The sequence below is a fragment of the Phalacrocorax carbo genome, chromosome 2, assembly GCF_963921805.1.
Source record: "Phalacrocorax carbo chromosome 2, bPhaCar2.1, whole genome shotgun sequence".
Classification (NCBI taxonomy): domain Eukaryota; kingdom Metazoa; phylum Chordata; class Aves; order Suliformes; family Phalacrocoracidae; genus Phalacrocorax; species Phalacrocorax carbo.
In genome coordinates this window covers 126,560,750-126,582,621 of record NC_087514.1, presented here as the reverse complement: position 1 = coordinate 126,582,621, position 21,872 = coordinate 126,560,750, and the positions used below count along the sequence as shown (strand labels likewise).

At 37.6% G+C, this 21,872-nt stretch overlaps 1 protein-coding gene across 2 annotated transcripts in view; it reads right to left on the bottom strand.

Annotated features, from left to right (window-relative positions):
- The window catches only part of ZNF385D (zinc finger protein 385D), a 437,843-nt gene that overhangs the window by 341,752 nt on the left and 74,219 nt on the right, over nucleotides 1–21,872 (bottom strand). For both annotated transcript variants that reach the window (XM_064444281.1, XM_064444280.1), the window contains exon 2: nucleotides 8,147–8,425. In XM_064444281.1, the coding sequence (XP_064300351.1) occupies nucleotides 8,147–8,425 (279 nt within the window). The remainder of the gene's footprint in view (nucleotides 1–8,146; nucleotides 8,426–21,872) is intronic.

The following is a 21,872-nucleotide window of genomic DNA, read 5'->3' as shown; positions in this document are numbered from 1 at the left end:
ATATCTTGGTTTTGGTTCTAGTCTAATACTCATTGTGCTGCTAAAGTCTCTAAAGAGAGACATTCAATATTGTTTTTAGAGTCAAAAAGTCACACACTCATGTTATATTCCATATAATAAATTAGATACCATCCCCATGGAGGCTGGCATTTAAAGCCATATTACCCTGACGTGAGGTGTCTAGAGAAGAACTCATTTTGATTACAGAACAAAATTAGTTTAATAAGTGAGCTGCGTCGCTTACAATTAGTGTATCTTTCCAGCTCTCTAATCTCATATATATGGAAAAACTGGGGAGGAAAACTTGATTACATCTACATATCTACAATGCTGTCTGCATGGGGACTCCAGCCTGGCTAACCTATAAGCATTAGTGTGAGAAACAAAAGAAAGACATTATATAAATTAATTCACTCCCACACTAACAGTGTGAACTGCAGATAAGAACTGGTGCTTTCTCGATGATGTAAACTGAACTGGCATAAACGTGTACTAACATTAATTACATTCTTCAACAGAGAGAGGAAATTGCCTCCTCCTCTTGAAATCAACAGAAGTTTGTAATTAATTTCATTGGAGCTGGTCTTAAAACTCTCATCTTGACATATATTCCCCCTATTGTGAAACACGTCAGAGGATAAAAAATTAACTAAATATTTCAGTGACATGACTATCAGGAACGCAGTATATTTTGAATGAGAGGAATGAAAAAAGCATAAATAACAAAAAGTCAGCATTACTGAAATGTGTGTCACATTTGATGATATCTGCTTTATTTTTCTTCTACTCAGATATAGCTCAAAAATTCTGCTTAAGTTCTGTGATATCCTAAAAATTAAAATATCGATGCCACATGAGAGGTACAAAATTATCCTTTTACAGCCTCATTAAGGAATACAGACCTAAATTTGAAGTAAGAAAAATAACTGAATATGGGAAAAGCTAGCTCTCAGGAAATTAATACCAGGAAATGTTGATAAACTTAGTGTGTTGTCATGACTCACAGAAGATTTGTTGCCTACCAGATGCCAGTGCAGAAAAAAAACCCCACATCATATTAAAAGAAGACAAGTTACTGAGAAGGTCTGGAAGGAAGCCATGGTCATCATAATCTATATTGGACCCAGTGACATAAGCAGAACTAAATGGAGATCCTGCAAAACAGGTTTCAACAGCTAGTTGTACATGCAAGTAGAGATCATATGCCAGTGTTTTCGGAAATGAGACTGGTGCCACACTCAGGGAGAAGCAAAGAATGGCAGACCAGCATCTCAGTGCAGTTCAGAAACAACACAGATGGGCACAGATAGCCCCCAGAGTAGCTGAACCTTATACAGCTGATTTAGTATTGATTATTGGTATTCCTGCTACAGCATAAAACACTAAGGCAACGCTTACCTAAAACAGTATGAACTTTAAAATAGAGAGACAAATCAGTTCAGATAAATAGGATGTATAGCAGGTTCTAGCCTGAAGCCATATAGGAGGGCTAAAAAAAGAAAAGGAAAAAGAAAAAAAAAGATAATTAATGATTAAAAAAAGGCTATGTTGACGTTAAGCAGAGGTGCAAAGAGAGCAAGGCGAGAGATTCCACCTTTTCAGAAGCATATTTTAAGCACAGAATTGAGGACTAAAATGGCAGTTATTTTTCAACATAGAAGAAAAAGTGTTTTATATCTAGGAGCAAAATAAAGTCCTGAAGACATGAGACTGTAAATGTCCAAAAAGGACAAGCGAACTGTGAGAGAGCAGCACTTGGAACATACAGAATAAGAACTGTGAGTACGGGAGAGGACTAAATGTAGCAAGGAAGCATGCAACGGTGAAGATTTTTCACCTTCTAACCTGCATATAACAGCAGTCTGAGTGCTGCTGAAGACACCTTTAAGTACGTCAGCCCCCACTGCCTTAGCATAGCAACCAGAAACCCTATCCAGGTTTGCTAGAAGGCAGCAAAGGACGGACCCACTTCCGAACTTGTTTCAGCTGTCTGACATTGTTGCAGAGTTTCTTGTGGACAAACATCCATTTGTATGGACGGAGACAACTTGCTAAGCATCTTGCTTTGGAGATGGTAGCCAAAAGGAGGGCACTCTATACAGCTGGGGTTATTAAAAGAGAACCTGTGCAGTCTTATATTCATGCAGAAAACTAGAACAAACCCAATTTTGTAATGCTTTCAACCTGCATTTAGAGGCTTGTTTAGACCTTGGGCAAGGGTTGGTTCAGCATATTTAGCTACAAATCTCTACTGATCCCCCAGCTTCGGAGGAATTAATCATAATTGATAAACACAATTTTCTAGGCTCCTATAATTTTTTTTTCATTCTGTCATGCTATTCAGCAGACCAATTACCAGATACACTACATGAAAAATCGTTTAAGTACTATGAATTTCTCCTCCCCAAGTCCAAAAGAATGTTTTGGGGATTGCTAAAATATATGTTACCTTTATGACCGCATTATTGAAGTAATTCCAGATGCACTCATGAAACTTTCTCCCCAGCCTCCCCACAACTTCTTACAATGCTAGGCTTTACCTATGACTGGTCTGCATTAAAATTTGGTAACATCCCTTTGTATTTATTTGTAATAGGTAGCGGTCAGCTAACTATAGCAGGTCTACAATGGATATCTGCACACATGTAAAGCGTTTGTCCACAACTACTACCTATCCGTCACTTTTTGTACACTCACAAAGCCAAGTGGACCCTACTGTGCTTATTAGGGGAAATACGAACATCATGAACGTGCCTGGTGTGAGCTGGCTCTTTCTTAAGCTTAATTTCATTCAATGATACACAAGTTCCCTTGTGATAAACCTTTGCGCTGAACTACAATGTCATATATGGTGGGTATTGCATTTCTGAATAAAATAAAAAAAATAAAGCACAAGTAGTGCTTTAAAAGCTTACCTCACTTGCAAAAGTGCTCTTAAAAGGAGAAACTCTGTTAATAGTTCACTAACTGGAGCAGGAACATGATAAGAACAGACAAGTGCTTTGGAATAAGAAGGGAGATTTACATCTGGGCACAGTGGAAGTGACAACACACTGCTCTCAGCCAGTCCTACTTGTCCAGAGATCTCCAGTTTTGACATTTGGGAGGTATTACAGAATACCTGGAAGGAACCTGCTGTGCTTCTTTACAAAAATATTGGTATCTCTGGCCCTCAAGCTAGAGCCTTAAAACCAGAGGATAACTCCTTTTGGCTCTACTGTCAACTGTCCATGAGGCTCTGCATCAGAATATGTCATTAAAAAAAAAAATCATTTGTAACAACAAAGCAGTAAAAGAGTCATTATGGTGCAACTTCTTGCTTTATCTTGAGAAGAACCTGTTACAGGTCACTGTCAGACACGTGACTTCCAGAGATGTCTCAAGCTGATCTGACAAGACTCATTTCCCAGGAAACTAACAGAAAATCCCCTCCTTTGAAGGAGAAGATACTTTGCCCCAAGATTTCCTCCATTCCTCTTTCTCTGAAAGGAGGACTAATGCAATGAAAGGAACAGGCGACACCACTTCCCTGAAAGTTGTAGCTTGTTAGTTTACCACCTTAAAGTAAGAGTCTGTCTGCCCCAAAGCTGCCAGTTTTCATGATCAGAAAACAGGACAGCAGAGGTGTAAAGTACAGCAGCATCACAGAACTAGAAAAAACTGGCAAGAGAAAAGTGCTAGGAAGGAGACTCTGCAAGTAGTTTAGGTGGATCTTCTGGATTTCCCACCTGCAGGACCGTAAAAAGTCAGGATTTCAATAAAAAAGAAAAAGATTAAATATTTTCTCTGATCAGTGTGCAAAAATTTACTGTGTAGATATCATGGAACTGTCATCTCAAGAACTGTTGTGGGAAACTACTTTCAACCACCAAATACGGTTGAAAAACATAAAATGTGTGAAAGATTTTGCTCATGTTTCAGTGTATATTTCAGTATTACTGTAATAGTAAAATTTTTACTCATTCCTAAGTAATATCTAGTGTTAAGAAATTTGCTTTTTGCAATTATCAAGGGATTAAAAAAAATGGATATTTAATTCTGATCTTTTCCTTATCTTTCTTCCAGGCACTTACCGTTCTTGTTCACAGTACAACAAAATTTTACTAAGATGAAATTTCACTGAAAAAAATCATAGGCAGGTTTAGTTTAAAAGAAAGTAAATTAAACTTGCTAAACTGAATAGCCTTTTGTCTGGGTTATGAATTCAGAGAGCTAGATATAGAAACTACTGCCAAATGCCTCACTGGCTCCTGTGTTTCAAAAGAATAATGTTTCAGAAATCAATTGTTCAAGTGAAAGGAGTTCTATGAATTTTGGGGCATTTCTCAGCTTTTTCATTATTTTTCCACTTGTTATCTAATGTAGTGTAGAAATTATTGCAGAGGAAAGCAGTTTTAGTTTTTGTCCTAAGCATGCCTCATTCACTCATGATGATTCAGCAATTTACACAGAAGGAAGCCCAGGGGAAATTCTGGCTTACATAAAATCTTAGTAATATCAGCTTTCTCACTGGCACTGCTATACATTTGCATCCACAATTATTTTTCCATTCTGTCAGTAGAAACGTGACTCTTATTCCCGCTGGTCAGAATAAACGATTTCCCACAAGAGGTCACCTCTTCCCACAACAGCCAGGCTGCTTTTGTGAGGAGTGGTGCAATGTTGGGAGACCAGATAGGAAATGCATTTTGCCCTCTTTTCATTCCAAAACTTACTCAAAATCTCCACTGACTTGTTTGTCACCTTGCTACTACATGTAGGAGAGCAGGAAGGCAAAAGTCACCAGCAAGAAGAATATACTATAGGGTGTAATGAGGAAGGTGTGAAAAGTCTTTCTACATGACATAAGAGGAAATTATTAGGAGGAAAGAACACAGAAAATTGTTACTCCGAAGCACATATAGTTCAGTAACAGAAGTGCTGATGTCTACCATGTCCTGTTAAGCCATCACAAATCACTGTACCAAGTAATGACACAAGAAACAATGGGTTCACATCATTTTTGTGACTCTGCGTAGTCTGCTGTTCTGAGGCTGCTCTGCCCCAGGAAGGCACCAAGTGGATGTCATATTGTAAATCTGCCAAGCTGACAGATAAGCAACTAGCAAAACTTTTTACAGTAAATCTGGTAAATTGTTCAAATTTAATATAGATACCAATACAGCAGCAAAGAAATGCTGCTTTTAACCCCACAACGCACATTTAGTAATTTTATATTTGCAGAGGTTAATATGCTTTGTGCTTAAGCGACATACCTTACGAAATTGTGCAGAAATATTCAAGTATAGTAAGATGCTCAGTTATTTATGTCCAGCAGATAAAAGCTGCTTCACACAATTTGAAGATGATGACTATAGCGTGACAGCTTTAATTACACAGTCAAATACTAATACAGCTGAACCCTACCTCTGTTCAGCAGTCCATTGCAAATTGTTTGGTAACAAGACACAGGCTGTTGCTTCACATAAATCAATCCTCCATTTCTATTACCCCTCGTAATATAAAACACCCAAACCCATCCTGCTTTGTGGGAATAATTCAGAGATGAAAGAAAACAAGGAGAAGCCACAAATCCAATATTTTTCCCAACCTTTCCATGTACATTAGTTCCAAGTCAGCACACAACTTTGCAAAGGCATATACAGCCCACAGTACAGTCCATAAATCGCTGTATTTGGAAATGGGATTTTCTTGCGCATAGTACAAGTACTTCACTCCTTCAACATGAGATATAACGAATAACTATTGATGACGAAGCCTTAGAAGACAATCTTACAAAGCAGACCCTTTACTTAGTTCTAATTTACGGCAGAATTTAGTCTCAAGAATGATTAGAGCATTAACCTGGACATTAAGCTGTCTTCTGTGACAATCAGACTTCTACACAAGAAATACCATTCTCATAAATAAAGCAACCTACGGACATAGATTGAATAAACAGTACTGTACATGCTTAATAGTTACTTCAGTTACATCAGTGACCTTCAAAAATCATCATTTGTGTGCATACGATAAACTGAAAGAGTCAAGTCAATTTTTTTCAGACATGGCCATATGTCACTTGAGCTTGTTGTCATCAACAAAACAATCATTCATCTGAAAAATATTGCCCATATTTCAGATATCTAGTTTTGACAAAGCCTATTGTTGTGGAAGGTCTGTCAGGTTCTGATTTCCACTTGATTTAGAAAGCGATCTCAAACAGGGTCTCTGCTCAAAGTGCAGCAAGGGTGGTTACTGAAACATTCAGTTCTAATTTAGTTTTAACTTTTAGCAAGAAATATTTAATATTGGTCTCTATTTCATTCATAATGTCCAGTTTAAAAAAGCCTGAAAACTCAAAGTTTGGTGACATGGGAAAAATCACTTCTTTATGCTCTTCCCTAAATTATTCTCTCAGTGAAGTGCTACATTTTTGATGATACTCAAAGATCTGCCAGATTTGGAAAACCTCAAGTTTCAGGCAACCCTGAAAACAACGGCACTTTGAAACAAAGAGCTAGATAGTCAACCAGTTATTTTCTGACTACAAATGGGCAAATGGGTGCAGCAACACATGACATAGAGACATTTTTAAGGAGGAGAAAAGAAACATGCCACTATACTACTACTTTGATCCTCTCTAGAATATAAATGTTGAAGCACAAATGAAGCCCTTTGACGCCTATTTCAGCATTGCTTAATTACTAATTCTTTCATTACCATGGATTAAAGCAGAAAAATGAACTGCAGAAAAACACTTTCTATCATTAGCAAAATTATTGTGCTAATAACGATAAAGACAATTCTACCTTAACTGAAGAGAGCAATAACATTAGACTGTGTTTATTTGGCTATGGAAAGAATGCATTTGTAGATAACCACATTGCACTTTTAATCAATTAGGAAATCAATTTTTCTTTATGCATTTTCACGGCTCCTATTAATTGTAGTAGTATTCCTAAGCCTGAACTATGAACAGTGCCAAATGTTACAGTCCTGCCACTTAAAGACAAAATTATTTGTGTTGTTCAGCATTATTGGGGTTTTGTTGTTTGTTTTATTGTTTTGTTTTAAGGAAATGAGCAACACCTCATACATAGCAAAATACTCATATCCAACACACTTCAGTAACATACCTGTATTATTCCCAACTCTTACAAGCCAGGACACAGATTACTAAAATACCTCTTAAGACCTACCTAAGGATTAGTGTTCTGCATAACCTTCTGCAGATGAGGAAGAAGCAACTCATGGCACAAAAAAAATTAAGCAGAGTGTGTGGTCTGCAGAAGGTAAGTCTGAAAGTTCTAAGTACACCATAGTAAGACCATCATTTCTGTAACATGGTGCCTAGAAGCTGATAGAACAATACGGTACAACTCTACCCATAGTACAACAAAGTTGAGTACTACCTGTTATGAAATTGAGAAAATTATAGCATAGCAATCTGGTTTTTCTTGTCAGGGACCATCATTTGCCCCTACTATCTGATCTACATTTGTACATAAAGCCACAAACATATTTTTCTTTGAGGCATACAATTCACTCTCATGATAGAAAAAAACAGCACCTACTACAAAATGCTTTTCCCATAGCTGTCAAGGAAATCAATTAAAATCAAAATAGCCTTTGTTCCATCTCTGTTTGATTTCAGTCATGATCTTTAAACAGAGTTGTGCTAGCTATGGGTTGAACCCTGAATAAGCAAACTAAAGTGAAATGAGTTTGGGAATGTATTTGTTCTGTGTAATGTATTTGTTTCAATTTATTCTGCAACCGCCTTATATTCGTTAAAAGCAAACATACCCCTAACAAATATAGCTTTTCTGGCAGACTGTGAAATACTGAATATCACTGATTATTCTGAAAACCATCAAAATGCAAATGGAATGAGAAAGAATCTGAATCAACATCATCATGTAAACAAAATATTAAATTAAAACACTTGTAACAACACAGATGGTATACCTTTAGCTATTTGCCAGATGTTCATGCTAGGGATGACCCCAAGCACACTGAAGTCACTGAGAGCCTTTGCCTTAACTTCAAAGGATTTGTTAGATGCATAAAAAAATGCTTAGACTCATCTATATTGACATTACTGCACATTGCTGCAATTCTCAGATCAAAAGAAGGCAACAGATATATATATTTTAATGCTTACCATTATCACTTTTGATATTTCCATTGCTGAGCTGTTTTAACCTCTTCTGATGGGATTTGCCATTATAGTGGATTTGTGCCTGAGCAGCAGAGTTCAGCTGAATGTTACAAACATTACATAAAGTAAAATTGGCGTGTTTCTTTTCTCTTTCCTTCTTTTCTTCAGTGCCATCAGGTGCTAATTCTTTCTCACCTTCCCTGTCTGGGACGGTTGTGAAATCTGAACTGTATGAGTGGTTATCAACTGGTAAATCAGGGCTCCAGGGCTTCTTCATATTTTCTGAAGGGAAGAAAAAAACCAAAACAAAGCAAAATACATAAGAGGGAAAGTTGATGAGTAACACAAAATCATACACACAAGATTGCTACATCTGTAAACCAGCAAAAGGGAGGTTCTTTGCATTTTCATATTTTAACACATTTCTACTTGTGTTTTGCTTTCTGTTCATGTTTTCTAGTTCTGCTGTGTAAGTTGAGTAACTTCACAGCACTCAGGTGAATGTCTTTAAATGTTCAGGGGTACTATTAAGTCTATCCTGTCACAGGGGGAGGGGTGTTTGTGTTTGGTTGGGTTTGGTTTTTCTTATTACTATTTCTATCTTATCCCTTGGGTAGTTTAGTTTATTTAAGAATTATCCTATCAAATGTGAATTTACAAATGCTGTTAGAAATCTCAGCAAGGTCTAGATGAAGCTCTTAACTGTCATCTTAACTGTCACATCTTAACTGTCACATTCAGTGGGAAACTGTATTGGATGCAGATGCCCAGGTACTGGCAGCAGGGGCTGCAGGGGCTGCCTCTCTAAGATGAGGCCAAGGGCTGTCCCATGCTTGAGGACAGCCAATTCCAGGTGGCTCCAAAACTGACCCACCAGTGCCCAAAGCTGAGCCCATGAGCCACGGGTGTGGCACCTCCATGATAACATATTTAAGAAAGGGTAAAAACACTGTGAAGCAGCTGAAATAATGTGAAACAGCCCTGTAGACAGTGGAAAAGAAGGGGGAGGAGGTGCTGCAGACACTAGAGCAGTGTCCCCTGCAGCTCATGGTGAAGACCATGGTGACACAGGTTGTCTTCCTGCAGCCCATGGACGACCCCACGCCAGAGCAGGTGGAAAACCCCTGAAGGAAGCTGCAGCCCATGGAGAGCCCATGCAGGAGCAGGCTCCCAGCAGGGGCTGCGGTCCACTGATAGGAGCCTACATAGGAGTAAGTTTTCTGGCAAGACCTGTGACCCCATGGGGGACCCACGCTGGAGCAATCCTTTCCTGAAGGTCTGCACCCTACGGAAAGGACCCAGGCTGGAGCACTTTTTCAAGAATTGCAGCCCATGGAAAGGGCCCCCACTGGTGCAATTAATGAAGGACTGTATCCTGTGGGAGGAACCCCATACTGGAGCAGGAGAACAGCACGAGGAGGAAAGTGCAGCACAGATGAAGGGATATGGACTGACCACAACTCCCAGTTCCCATCCCCCTGTGCTGCGCAGGGATGGGAGAAGTATAGAAGAGTCAGGAGTGAAACTAAGCCTAGGAAGAAGCAGGGGGCAGAGGGGTGAAGTGCTTTAGTGTTTTGTCTTTGTTTCTCACCATCCTACTCTATTTTAATTAGCAATATATTAAATTTATTTTCCTCAGGTTGAATCTACTTTGACCATGATGGTAACTGGTAAGTGCTCTCCCCATCTTTATCTCAACCTAAGAGCTTATTTTCCCCCCTCCCTGTCTTGGTGTGGAAAGGGAAAGAAAACGCCTGGGTGGGGGTCTGGCAGCCAGCCAAGGTCAATCCACCACAGAAATACAAATAGTTATTGCAGCAGAAATATTTTATAATCCCCTTTAGGATTAAATCCAGAAGTATCACATTTTGATTACTTTTATGTAAAATATACAATAGGTCAGTTAAACTCTACGTGAATGACAACTTATTGTTACATTCCATTACATACACTCCTACGTTCAAATACTAATCATTACAAATTCTTAGCTGTTTTAGCACTTAGAAATGCAAGATGCATTTTTCAAGTTGGAAAAAAAAGGGGCGGCGGGGAGGTGGGGGGAAGAGAGTTAGCCTCCTTTTCCCACATTTATATATTTTGATGCGTTGCAATTGACAGAAGAAAACCAGAACTCCCCTATATTTCAGTCAGCTAATCTTAAATGCGTAGACCTCCCTCTTGAGTTTCTTAGTTAGGTATTTAGCAACCCCCAGTTAACCCCTCTCCACTTCCTGTGAATGCTTTCAAGCCCAAGTCTAATAATTTCATAACTTCTCTGGTTCAAAATAGTTCAAAGACAAATAACAAACATGTTCTATTAGTTTCTTATCTTAACCTCCCAGGATTATAACTGAAGGATAGTTAACTTAGGTTCAGCTAATACCAAACTGTAGCAACCACAGAAATAAGAAGATAATCCTATCTGCTGAACTTCAAGTGAAACCAATGTAAACATGAGTTTCCGTGATTAACGGTGAGTAGAAATGGCACAGGTAGAGAAGTGCTCTGTGCACTGCAAACCTAATTTACTCTTCAAGGAGTGCAAAATGTTATATCAACTTAGCATCTTGGTGAGACCTTTATAGCACATATAAATCTTCAAACTACTTGTTCGCCCAGACTTAGTGAATAAATGAAGGCCTATTCAAAGTACCTAATCTGTACTTTGAGTGACAAAATTACTGCAGCCTTAAATATGATTGTACTATTTGGTCTCTAACAAATCATTCAACCTAGAAACAAAAAAGATGATTGCAGCACCACAAGAAAATGGCTACAGATGCCTTTAATCCCAGATCCAGATAAAGTTCAGCATCTAAAAATAAGCCTAAACAAGCCTTCATATTTGGTTCTGATTACACCAAAATACTGCAAATCGTTCTTGAGAGAGCTTCAAATATTGTAAATTTCATTGACTAAGTGTTTTACTGGCCCTCCCAAGGATTTAAACACATTTACTGCTTTCCACTCAAACCATAATGACAAATTTATCTAAAGATGCAAATCTAAAGCCTATCAAGATTCAAACCACTTTCAATCTCAGTTTTCAGATTTGCTTGCTATCTAATTAGTACTGTTTTCTTTTATGCTAACTAAACCCTATTTCTGAGAGGAGCTCTGCACTTGCTCTAGGTGAAAACCTCCCTCAACCAGTTCAGTCATTATTATTATTACAGCTTTTGCGTATGGTCAACTCTGTAATCTAGGATTTTAGCTGTCTACACAAGAGATAAGAAAGCAGGCTAAACCATTCATTCCAAAGCAAAATTAAAGAGAAAAAAAAGCAACATAAAAGTAGTTAGTTATTAAAAATCAAACCTATTATACCACCAGTGGTGACAGGAACTTTTATAGACAAATTACAACCATCCCCATAAGACATTATGAGAAGCTTAGGAGAAAACCTGAAGTTTTCCTACAGCATATTTCTCCTAGTAGGAGTAGGAGGTTTCTCCTGAAGAAGCAGCAGCAAGCCATCAACCTCAGCCTTCAGGAGTTTGTTGGAAATATTGTTCACTCCAAGGAGACCTATAGTTATCTATCTAAAATATTTTTGAATTAAGAAATTCAGTCTTTAATCAAAGCATTAGAAAGATTAAAATGCTAACATGATGGCACTGTTTTTACTAAATTTCTCTATATGACAGTAACTTTTCAGAAATCCCAGTTTATATACATGCTGTACATTACTATATGTAATCTTTTGCATTGAAAGCATTCCCCACTAGAGAGCAGTATGAATTTAAAATTACAAGTACAATATATCTCTAGACCTATAGTGCTAGTTATATAGGCATGAGACTACTGTAATAAAATAGATCTTCTAGGATGTAAAACTTTGTAAACAAATATAATCTAGTAAATTAAACATTTTACACTGTGTACACATGTTTAATTCCTTTTGAAACGTTTGCACAGATAAGCTGACAGCCTAATAAACTGTATTAGCATGTTACAATGCCCCTCTAATATTCCAATCAACACAGTCTAATCTATGAGTCTTATTTTTGGCATATAGAATACTTGCGTCTTGCATTCTAATCTCATTCCAGAAAAAGAAATTGTAAAATGCACACTAGATAAAGGCACAATAAAATAATAAGGGAAATGAATGATCCAAGTCTGTGAAAGCTAGTAAAAGATCCAGAGAGGTTGTAGAGTCTCCTTCCCCGGAGACATTCAAAACCTGCCTGGACATGTTCCTGTGCCCCCTGCTCTGGGTGCGCCTGCTCAAGCAGGGGGGTTGGATGAGATGATCTCCAGAGGTCCTGTCCAACCCCTACCACTCCATAATTCTGTGATCCACCAGTGTTTCAGCTAATGAAGATGCAGACTGATTCTTGCAAAGCAGCACACAGACTTTCAATTCATGCCCACATATGCCTGCATTATTGAATACTTCTATTTTCTGGAATGAAATGTTTAGGCAGCAATTTTGATTGGTGGAGGTGAGGGAAAGAATACTTAGTTTATTCTATTGGAAAGTTACATGGAATAGGGTTAGAAGAAAGCATTATAATCTTAATTTTAAAACCAATTTTCAATTGCTATCAATGTCTTATTGGTTTGAACTGCTGACCTATTTGGAGATGGATAAGCATTAAATGAAAACCCGCTTCACCTACTACTATTATAGAATTCAACTGGACTTCACTGGTTGCATATCATATAAACAGTCATCAGTTTTGCAGATAACTTCCCCCGTCCCACCCCTGAAAAGAAAGCTAACTTCTCAACCTTTAGAAGCCCTAAGGAAGAAGACTACAGTCAACTAGGAATGAATGAGCAAGGTAACCAAGAACTCAAAATTTCAAGCCAATTTAAATAGCACTGTGGATAAATGCTTTCATTTATTTTCCCTGGAGCTCTGAACTCAATTTTGGCTCAATGATGCTTACCAGTAAAATGAACTTTGCATGACATTATAGCTTTGTGAAGTAGAAAACTGCCCCATGTGGAAAACCAGCACAACTACGATTTGTTGTGTTTGCTGGCTTAGCTAACATAGCTCCAACCTGGGGATTTCTCTTCTGAAACGTGCTTGAATGTAAGGGATTAGAAATTACATCCTCCCAATGAAACAATCCTTACCTTTTTAAACGCATGACAAAAGCATGCTTTCTATTCAAGGATATGGAAATTAAACTTTGTTCATTTGTATTACAACTAGTTGTTTTGTTTCCAAACTGTCTTGTCAACTTGGAACTATCCCAGTCACTGGGTCTTAGACCATCTGTACATAAATGAACCCAGCGTATTTGACTATTAAGAGGCCAACGGGGTATATGAATCCCAGAGTATGAGACTGCTGTGCAGGTAGGTCAATTGTACTCAACACAGACTATTTGCCACTGATGAATGACACAGGATATCCTAAAAAAATATCTCTTTGGAAGAAGCCACTTCCCAACAGGGCACTACAACAAATACATTGCCTGTAACAGCTGAAGGATAGAAAATGCAGACAGGGGCATTAAGGACAAAAGTCCACTAATTACAATATTCAGGGATTTCTAATATTTCTTTCCAAGACTGTGAAAATGGTAAAGGCACTTAGGTGGCAATCACCAAAGATGCAGATGCTTGTATCTCCGTTAGTGACCCCTGGACTCTGCAATCGCTGTAAATCTCACCACCAGGGCCTACAGAAAGAGTCATCTCTCTATAAAGTACACTAAAATTCTAAACTCAGGTGGCTTGTTCTTAGAAACATGCATTCTCCTTCCTTTGCAGATGTCTGCGCTGTAGATCAAGTTAGATGGGATGAATCTCAATGTGCCTACCATAATAGCATCTTCAAACATTAAAAGGACTGAACTTTGGCAGGTATAAAGAAAACCTGGGTTTCAGATATCAACAGATAACAGCTGCTTTCAAATAAACTGTTGCTAGAACAATGTTTAAAAAAAAAAAACTTTAAAAAAAGAATTCAATCACTTATCAGGATTCTCTCTCCATTTACTACCTTGTCAGTTTTCAGATCTTCAGGGAATGTTATCAGCACACTACACAAAAACCCCTCTGGTAAGAACTGGTAATAATTGGAAGATTCTTCCAATCTTTTCTAACATAATAAATTTGATGATATATCTTTCAGGTGATAGGATGTTGCTGGTTGATGACTGTCATGGTAGCAGGGTGACCTTTGTGTCAGCCTTTTAATAAACTCTTCCGTGCTGTGAGCCAAAATATGTGACTGGACCCTCCCCAAAACTGGCAATTTGTAGGCTACAGTCTTCCTGTGTACCTGCTACATCACTCAAAAATCCCTGCTGTTACCTGTGACCCCTTTACCAAGAAGACAGTGAAAGCTAACCTGCCTTTCCAACCTCTAGACTGACCTTACTGAATAAAATGTTGGCTCTAGTAATTTGCTCCTGGGAGAAGCTTAAAATGAACATATTGCCACCTATTTTATATATGGATGGAGGGGGCAGAACAGCCTGGGGGGAAGGATCAGGAATATGAAAAATAAAACAGCTTTTGCTTCTTCCATCCTTGTTATCACCAGATGATGTGGTCCCAACACTGTAACCTTCCTGTTTTGATCAGGGTTGCACCTGCTCCTGGTTTTGAGCCCAGAGCGATTTAGGTCACGAATGGTCTATTTTACACATTGCTGCTGTGGCAGTTACAAATATACAATGAGATGGACAGACAAGGGGAAACCTGTGAAAGGGCACTCACGGTGAAAGCATTGCATCTCTGAAACGCAGCTCGCTCCCAAATGACCTGAGTAACCTTCAGGATACGCTGCTGGACTCATCTGTTTTCTCTGGATGGATGAATGAATGTCACTTCAGTGGAAAAACTACTGGGAAATGGGAACCTCCTGAGACTGGAAAGTTGTGGTTTGGTTTTTTTTTTTTAAATAATTGATTTTTCAGGACCTCCTTTGTTCAAAGTCTTTCATATTTTGCTGTCTTTCAGATGAAAATTAAATACAAAATAGTATATAATACAATAAAAGCTGATGCGAAAATCTGCAAAATACATGCATTAAGTAATTTTACACTGTTGGTAGGCTTTTCTGTTAAGAGTTTTAGGGCTGTAAGTACAACCAGCACCTGCTTCTAAAAACCAAGGAACAGTGTGTCAGGTCATACACCCAAGAGCTAAATTACTAGTCAGTGATAAAACTGCAGATAAAAGTCAGTATTTCTTCTTGCTGTCTGTCTCATACAGTGCACATAACATTTGAAGCCACTGTTTACCATATTTTCTCTTCAGAAATAACCACACAAAAACCAGTAGTAAAGGTAGTTTAGGAGAGAAAAAAAAGATAAGTCAGGAGAGAAACACCTGATTTTCCTGTTTATTGTTTCTCCATATCCTTCCAGCTCCTCACAACCCGATCACTGCTGCTAGCTCTTACACCACTTCATTCACCCCTGTGAATAACAAGAAAATCATAATCATCACCATCTCAGGTGATTTTTGCAAAGTTTAAGAGGAAAATAATCTCTTGAGCAAAAAAAAACCGCATCAAGTGAAAGAAATACCAGCAGGTTCTCCCCACGTTTATTGCTGGGGGGAAGGGAGAGAGATGAGGCAGGAGGAGACCGAGGTTATTTGGGGTTGGAGGTCTTTATAACTTAATGTCTATGTCCTGGGATTCCTCCCAAGAAATGCAGCTCTGCAAACTGAGCCCTGTAAGAGTAGGTTTTTATCCATCTGAAATAGGCTTATTGTATATTCGTATACCTTGAGCAATAGCGCAGAAAATAAAAGCCTGGGCTTTTGTTTTGTTTTGCTGGGAGAGCACTTAAATCTTTCAGGAAAAGCTGCATTTCAATACTGCAGCCTATCTCCCGTCACAGCCACACGCACCGTGAGTTCCTAAAGGAACTTATGGATGAACCAAAAAGAAAAAGTTCATAATTTCTTGGTTCGGCAGTTCCCTCATGCCAGAAGCAACCAACAGACATCTCATAGTCTCAAAATATACTGCAGTCATTTTTTTAATTGAGTTCTATAAAAAGAGCTAAGCACTAATCAACACCATATGTTATTCAATTAGCTAGTAATACATATCTATTTCTCAAGCCTGTGCTAACATTATGGAGCACTTTGGGTGGTTTGGAACTATTTAAAGGCCAAGTAATTAATTTACAAACATCAGCTTCTAAAATCTGAGAGGCGCTACTGTGGTGACTTACAGTCACAGCCAAGCCATGAAAACTCCCTCACTTGCTTTTTATTCAATCCATTTTCAGAGATGGTCTTTGTGAAGACAAAATTTCTGCCTAAAATAGGGCCAAATAAAGACATGGGTTCAGTTATGTGTGTGGTACCCAAGCCCTAAGGATTGCTCTTCTCATACAGGTAAAGCAAGATGTTTGCATTGCCTCACCCCTCTCTCCATCAGCAGTATCTTGTGTACAGACCTTGTACTGAAGGCAGTAGTTTAAATTGCAAGAGGCACAGCTATGAAGGCTCTGCCTACCAAGAAAATTTGTTATTGTCATGCACCATGAAGAGTATTCTTTTTTCCCCACATACACCTGATTTCTACATTTGGGAATGCCACTCACAGCTTCAAAACTCCTGTCAACAGCACTCTGTGTTGGCTGGGCTCAAAAAGAATGGACAAGTGTCTAATTGCAATTCCAGCTGCCTCTACTAGACAAAACCTTGGTTTTAATGTTATTTCTGAGAAGGTAGACAGTCAGTACAGATTTTAAAGGTCAGGGAAAAAATTGCAGATTTTTCAAGTTATTAACTGTGAGAGACATATAAATTAAACCGTTTAGCAGGGTCCAGAGACAGGTGTAATGAAAAAAGGATGCGCAAAGAGAAAAGACAACAACTGATCTTTTTCTACAGAACTACTGAAACTTTGTAGGTATTAGAATTACTTTTGATTTCATAAATAAAAATCACCTTTTCAGCCTCTCTGGATCAACTCCCCGATGTGAAATCAGCCTATGACCTGTCATCCAGATATTCTGTAAGTGCCATATTCCACCTTAAAGACCTTCAGTTTTCCCAGTACCTAAATATCTAGTCAAATCTTTGTATCTCAGCAGAAACCAAGAGCATGAACAGTTGTTTGGTCATAATGAGCTATTTATTTTTGCAGACAAGTAAGTTCTGTTCTTAACACTCCAATACAATGACTAACTACTGCCGTATCCAAGTAGATAATTTTTAAAACATCCTTAAGTTTCAGTTAGTGTTTGTTTATATTTTGTTGATAGGTTCTTTCTTTAGAAACAGAAGCTACTTCTTTTTTCCTCTTTTGTGGTTAAGTATTTTGTCAATATGCTGATGAAAACACATCTACAAAATGAAACAGAAAACGAATTAAAAGGCAAGTCACATGAACGAGCCCTGTGGGAATTCTGCTTAAAAAACCCCAGCACCCCTAAAAAAATTAGAGCAGAATAAAAAATGATAAATTTGAGACATATAGTTAATCCCCCGATGATCTTTGGTAAGCATATAAAATGCAGCCATCACACACTGAATAAAATAAACTGGCAATAAATATAGTCATGGTGGGGAAAAGGAAATTAAAGGTCACAAGCAATGGATTACTAAAATTCAGATTCTTTTTTTTCATTTCACTTCAGAAGGAATGTCAGAAGTTTGTGGTTTGTGCTTTTTTCATATAAGCAATTTCAGAAATTATTTTCTTGTAGTTTGCAAGATAATTTCTCAAGATTGGCAGAGCCTTATGATTTTAATTCTCAAACCCTTTCAGAACCTAGGAAATCACAGCGTTTACCACATATAAAAACAGCCAAAAGTTAGAAGTCAGTCTCCCCCCTCTTTTCATTACACTTTTATTTTAGGGAGTTGCTATGTGGATATATTCTAAACAATAGGCCTGTAAAACAAAACAAAAAAAAACACCATAGAGCAAAAGAGCAATTTTAGTACTTCAATCAGTTACCCTTTGGAAAAGATTTCCAGATCAAATGAAATATTGTACCTTTTGTCTCCCTGTAAATGCACTTCTACAAACACCAGAGTTAAAAAAAGCTTGAGGAATTAGGGCTTATATCTGAATATTCAATCATTTATACTTTCACAAAAGTAATCATTTTTCACATTATCTGTTCATTATAAAATGTTCAGGTAGCTCTGGCAACATTTACAAGCATAGGGATATTTTTATTATTATTTTATTGCTTCATTACACCCACTGGGCCATTTAATGCTGAATTTAATGGAGAGCAGATAATTTTCCAAGCAATGCAAACACATCAAGGTGAAAGTCTGTTGTGTTTGGAAAGGTTAGCAGATGCTTTTGCAAGTGCATGTGAAAGTTATTGTCATTTATCTTATTCTTGCACCTTTGGATTACATTCTTTTTAACAAAGAGGATACATTTACTAGAGCATTCATGGCAGTAGGAACATAATTTCTGCTAGTTTACAGCATGTGTTTATTTGGGGTAGACTCTGCAGTTTTAGTTGAGAAGTATAAACATATCGCATATAACTTAAGAAGCGTATTCTTTGTCATGTCTTGACAGCCATCATCTTTGTTATTGTATCTGAGGCTGATATAATGTTCTTCTATGTCAACTACACATTTACCTCAAGCCCTTCATCAGTACTCGGGATTTAGAGATAAATGTCTAGCAAACCAGACTATCCTTGACATGAATCGGTAAAAAAATCTGAAAGACAAATTGGGAGATCTGGACCTTTTCTTGTTTCCCCAGGATGACAGTGTCCTACAGCAGCAGCTAAAGTCTTTTGTTACAGTCACACAAGGCCAACATAGGGCTTCATTTATGCAGCTGGGGAATTATTTTAACATAAAGCCTCTCCATCTGTGTCAGATTTCTAATAACCTTTTCATCACAGTAGCCAGATGTAATGCATTTATAGAAATGCTTATGCATCAAAAATAAAAATGTGCAAAAGGAATCTAATTATTGAAAATAGAAAGTGGGATGATGTTTTTATTATTATTTGGGATAAATTCTGGTGATTCACTCTTAGTGAATGCAAATGTATTTTCTAGGTTTGATTGCAATGAGGGTAGGGGACATTGGGGAGAGTTTGTTTATATTTTTGATGAACTTACACACATTAAAATTGCTTTGAGGGTATGTATAATGGGAGGGTTTGAAATAATTTCTGTAAGTTTTTATTGATCCAAGATCTCTTAAATATGTTAACTATTTACAATTTGGACATATACAACTCAATAATAAAAATATGGAAATAAAGGAAAACATGGCCAAACTGGAGACTTCAAGCCAATACCTCCCCTCTGCCACAGGGACTGCTGCTTCTTTATGCTTATAAAAGTCAGCCCCTGCTTGAAATTGCTGATTTTACAAGATATTGCAGCAATATCTTCCAAAATCTAGAAAATTACCAGAAAGGCCCAGGAACTTATTGGACACATTAATCAATGATGGTGCCTTAATACTGCTAAAATATAAAATAGGCTTCTAAAATAGGAAAGGTTTTTCAGTTTTGCAGAGATATATATAGATTTTTATATATCTCTTCTGTGCAAAGTTGCCTTGGACCACCGCCTTCAGGACTGCACCATATTTTTTTATTAGTCTTTATACAGCATGTGTTGCTAATAATTAAAAGGCATCAGTGTTTACTTCTGAAACATCCTCCCATGACTGGAAGTAATTTTTTGTCCTAAAAATGTATTTTTGAAAGAGAATCATGCAAAGCATCGGAATAACACCACACACGCACACAGAAAGTAGGATAGCTGATGCTTTCCAGCCTTCTCTGGGACACCTTCACAGCAGTACTTCTATTACACTTTGCAGCAGATGCTTATAGTGCAGACCTAGAACTGCTGCTCTTGGGAAGCCTGAGCACTTTGCTCACCCACTGTGATCTGCAAAAACTACTACTGCTGAGTCTGTAAAATATTTCCAGCTCTGCTGGCCATCTGCTATCCCTCTCGACCTGTCGGGGTAAGGTGAAGCTGTTGAAAAACCTGAGAATTCATGCATGGTAAAATTTAAAGCTTTGTAAGATCTATGAAGTTTCTTCCTTTAGCCATGCTGATTCAGGGGAAGAAGCTTATGCATTTTACTAAACATAGGACAAGTTTATGAAGTCCTGAGACTTGCGCAACTACTTCATTTTTCAGAATAACAGCTCAACCTTGCATTAAAATATTTGTTAGCACTGAAGGTAATTTAAGACTACTGAATTAAATACATATGAAATTTTCAGAATTAACTCATTTTGAAACAAGGTGATATGACAGAAATTTAGAATACTTCACAAAATATTAAATGGCCCAATATTTCAAGGCTTTTTATCTCAGAATTACCTTCTCTTTTAACCTCATCTAAAATATTACACCTCACTGGACACATATAAGACTTCAATCTCAATAGTCTTTTTCTGAGAAGTCAGAGAAGTGTTAAATACAAGGGTAGTACAGACCCTTAGCTACTGGCAGAGCTTTACAATATGATGCTTCTTCCACTACAAACCGGACATGTAACTGAATACGCTTTCCTAAAATGGCAAGATAAACATACTTCTATACAGGTGCAAGTCAGGATGACAGCCACTGGAGTCAGTGGCATTACATGGGCATAAAAATGTTGCAAAAATAAAAAAGCAGACTCAATTCCCCATTTTCCTTCTACCTAGAAATTCATACAGTCGTTTCAGCATCTTGGCAGTGACTGGTTATTTCAGCATCTCAGCAGTCACCATAATTTCTGCTGTTCTTGCTATGCATTATAGAAACTGTCACTTTTTAAATTTATGGAATCTTTTACAGCTTGGGTTAAAGAACACTTAAAGCACTTTCAGTGTTTGATATACCTCTACTCTAGAAGAATAGAAATGAGGCTCCTTTATTAATTTAGACCCAGACTACCAGACTATTCACTATAGCAGTCTCAGGGAATTTTAATGGGATTACCTGTATGAATAAGAACTTACATGACAAAAGCTTTGCAAAACTGCAAAGCTTTTTTTAATCAGAAAAGGGAAACGTTTAATGATGAAAAAGTACAAAGGTTACAATAGCTAAAACTTCATTTTTGACCGTACAACTCACAAGGCTGCAATACATTCATTATTAATTTAATTAATATCTGACCAAACAGCTGGTTTTCCTGAGATCTGTAAGGTAAAAAAAAATCCAAATTATGTCAGATTACTACTTCTATTGTAAACCTTGATACTGTCAGGTTGGTTTCTTCCCTTAAGAAGTTTCTTCTTTAAGAGAAGAAAAATTGTTAAACTGTGGGCAACTGAGATAAAAAATACACTTAAATACACATTCATTTACTTTTTGTTTCATTTTGATTGTAATCCATTTGAAATATTTGCCACATTTTCATTTTGTTTGTCACAGAGGCATATGAAGACCAAACACTGCATGTAAGTAAAGCCATCAAAAACACAGCCTAAAACCAAACAACTTCATAAGTGACTTTCCCCTAAGCCACTGCACACAAGAGACTACTCCATCCTACCTCTCATTTCCCTAGTTTAGATAAAATCATCATTCTTTTACTTAGCATTATTTAAATCCAGCCCAATAATTTCATTTGCAATCAACACTTACTGTCTGGAGCAAATAGGAATGGCTTACTTTGCAGTATAGCAGTGTTACCCACTTCAGCGTGCCTTGCTCCTACAGTACATACACATCTGGAACCAACACACACTCACGGTCATCAACTGCTTTTCACAAATCACTAGATTATTGATCACTACACTTACTGCTCTTCATTGACTGTAGCTCATTCCACATTACTGCTCTC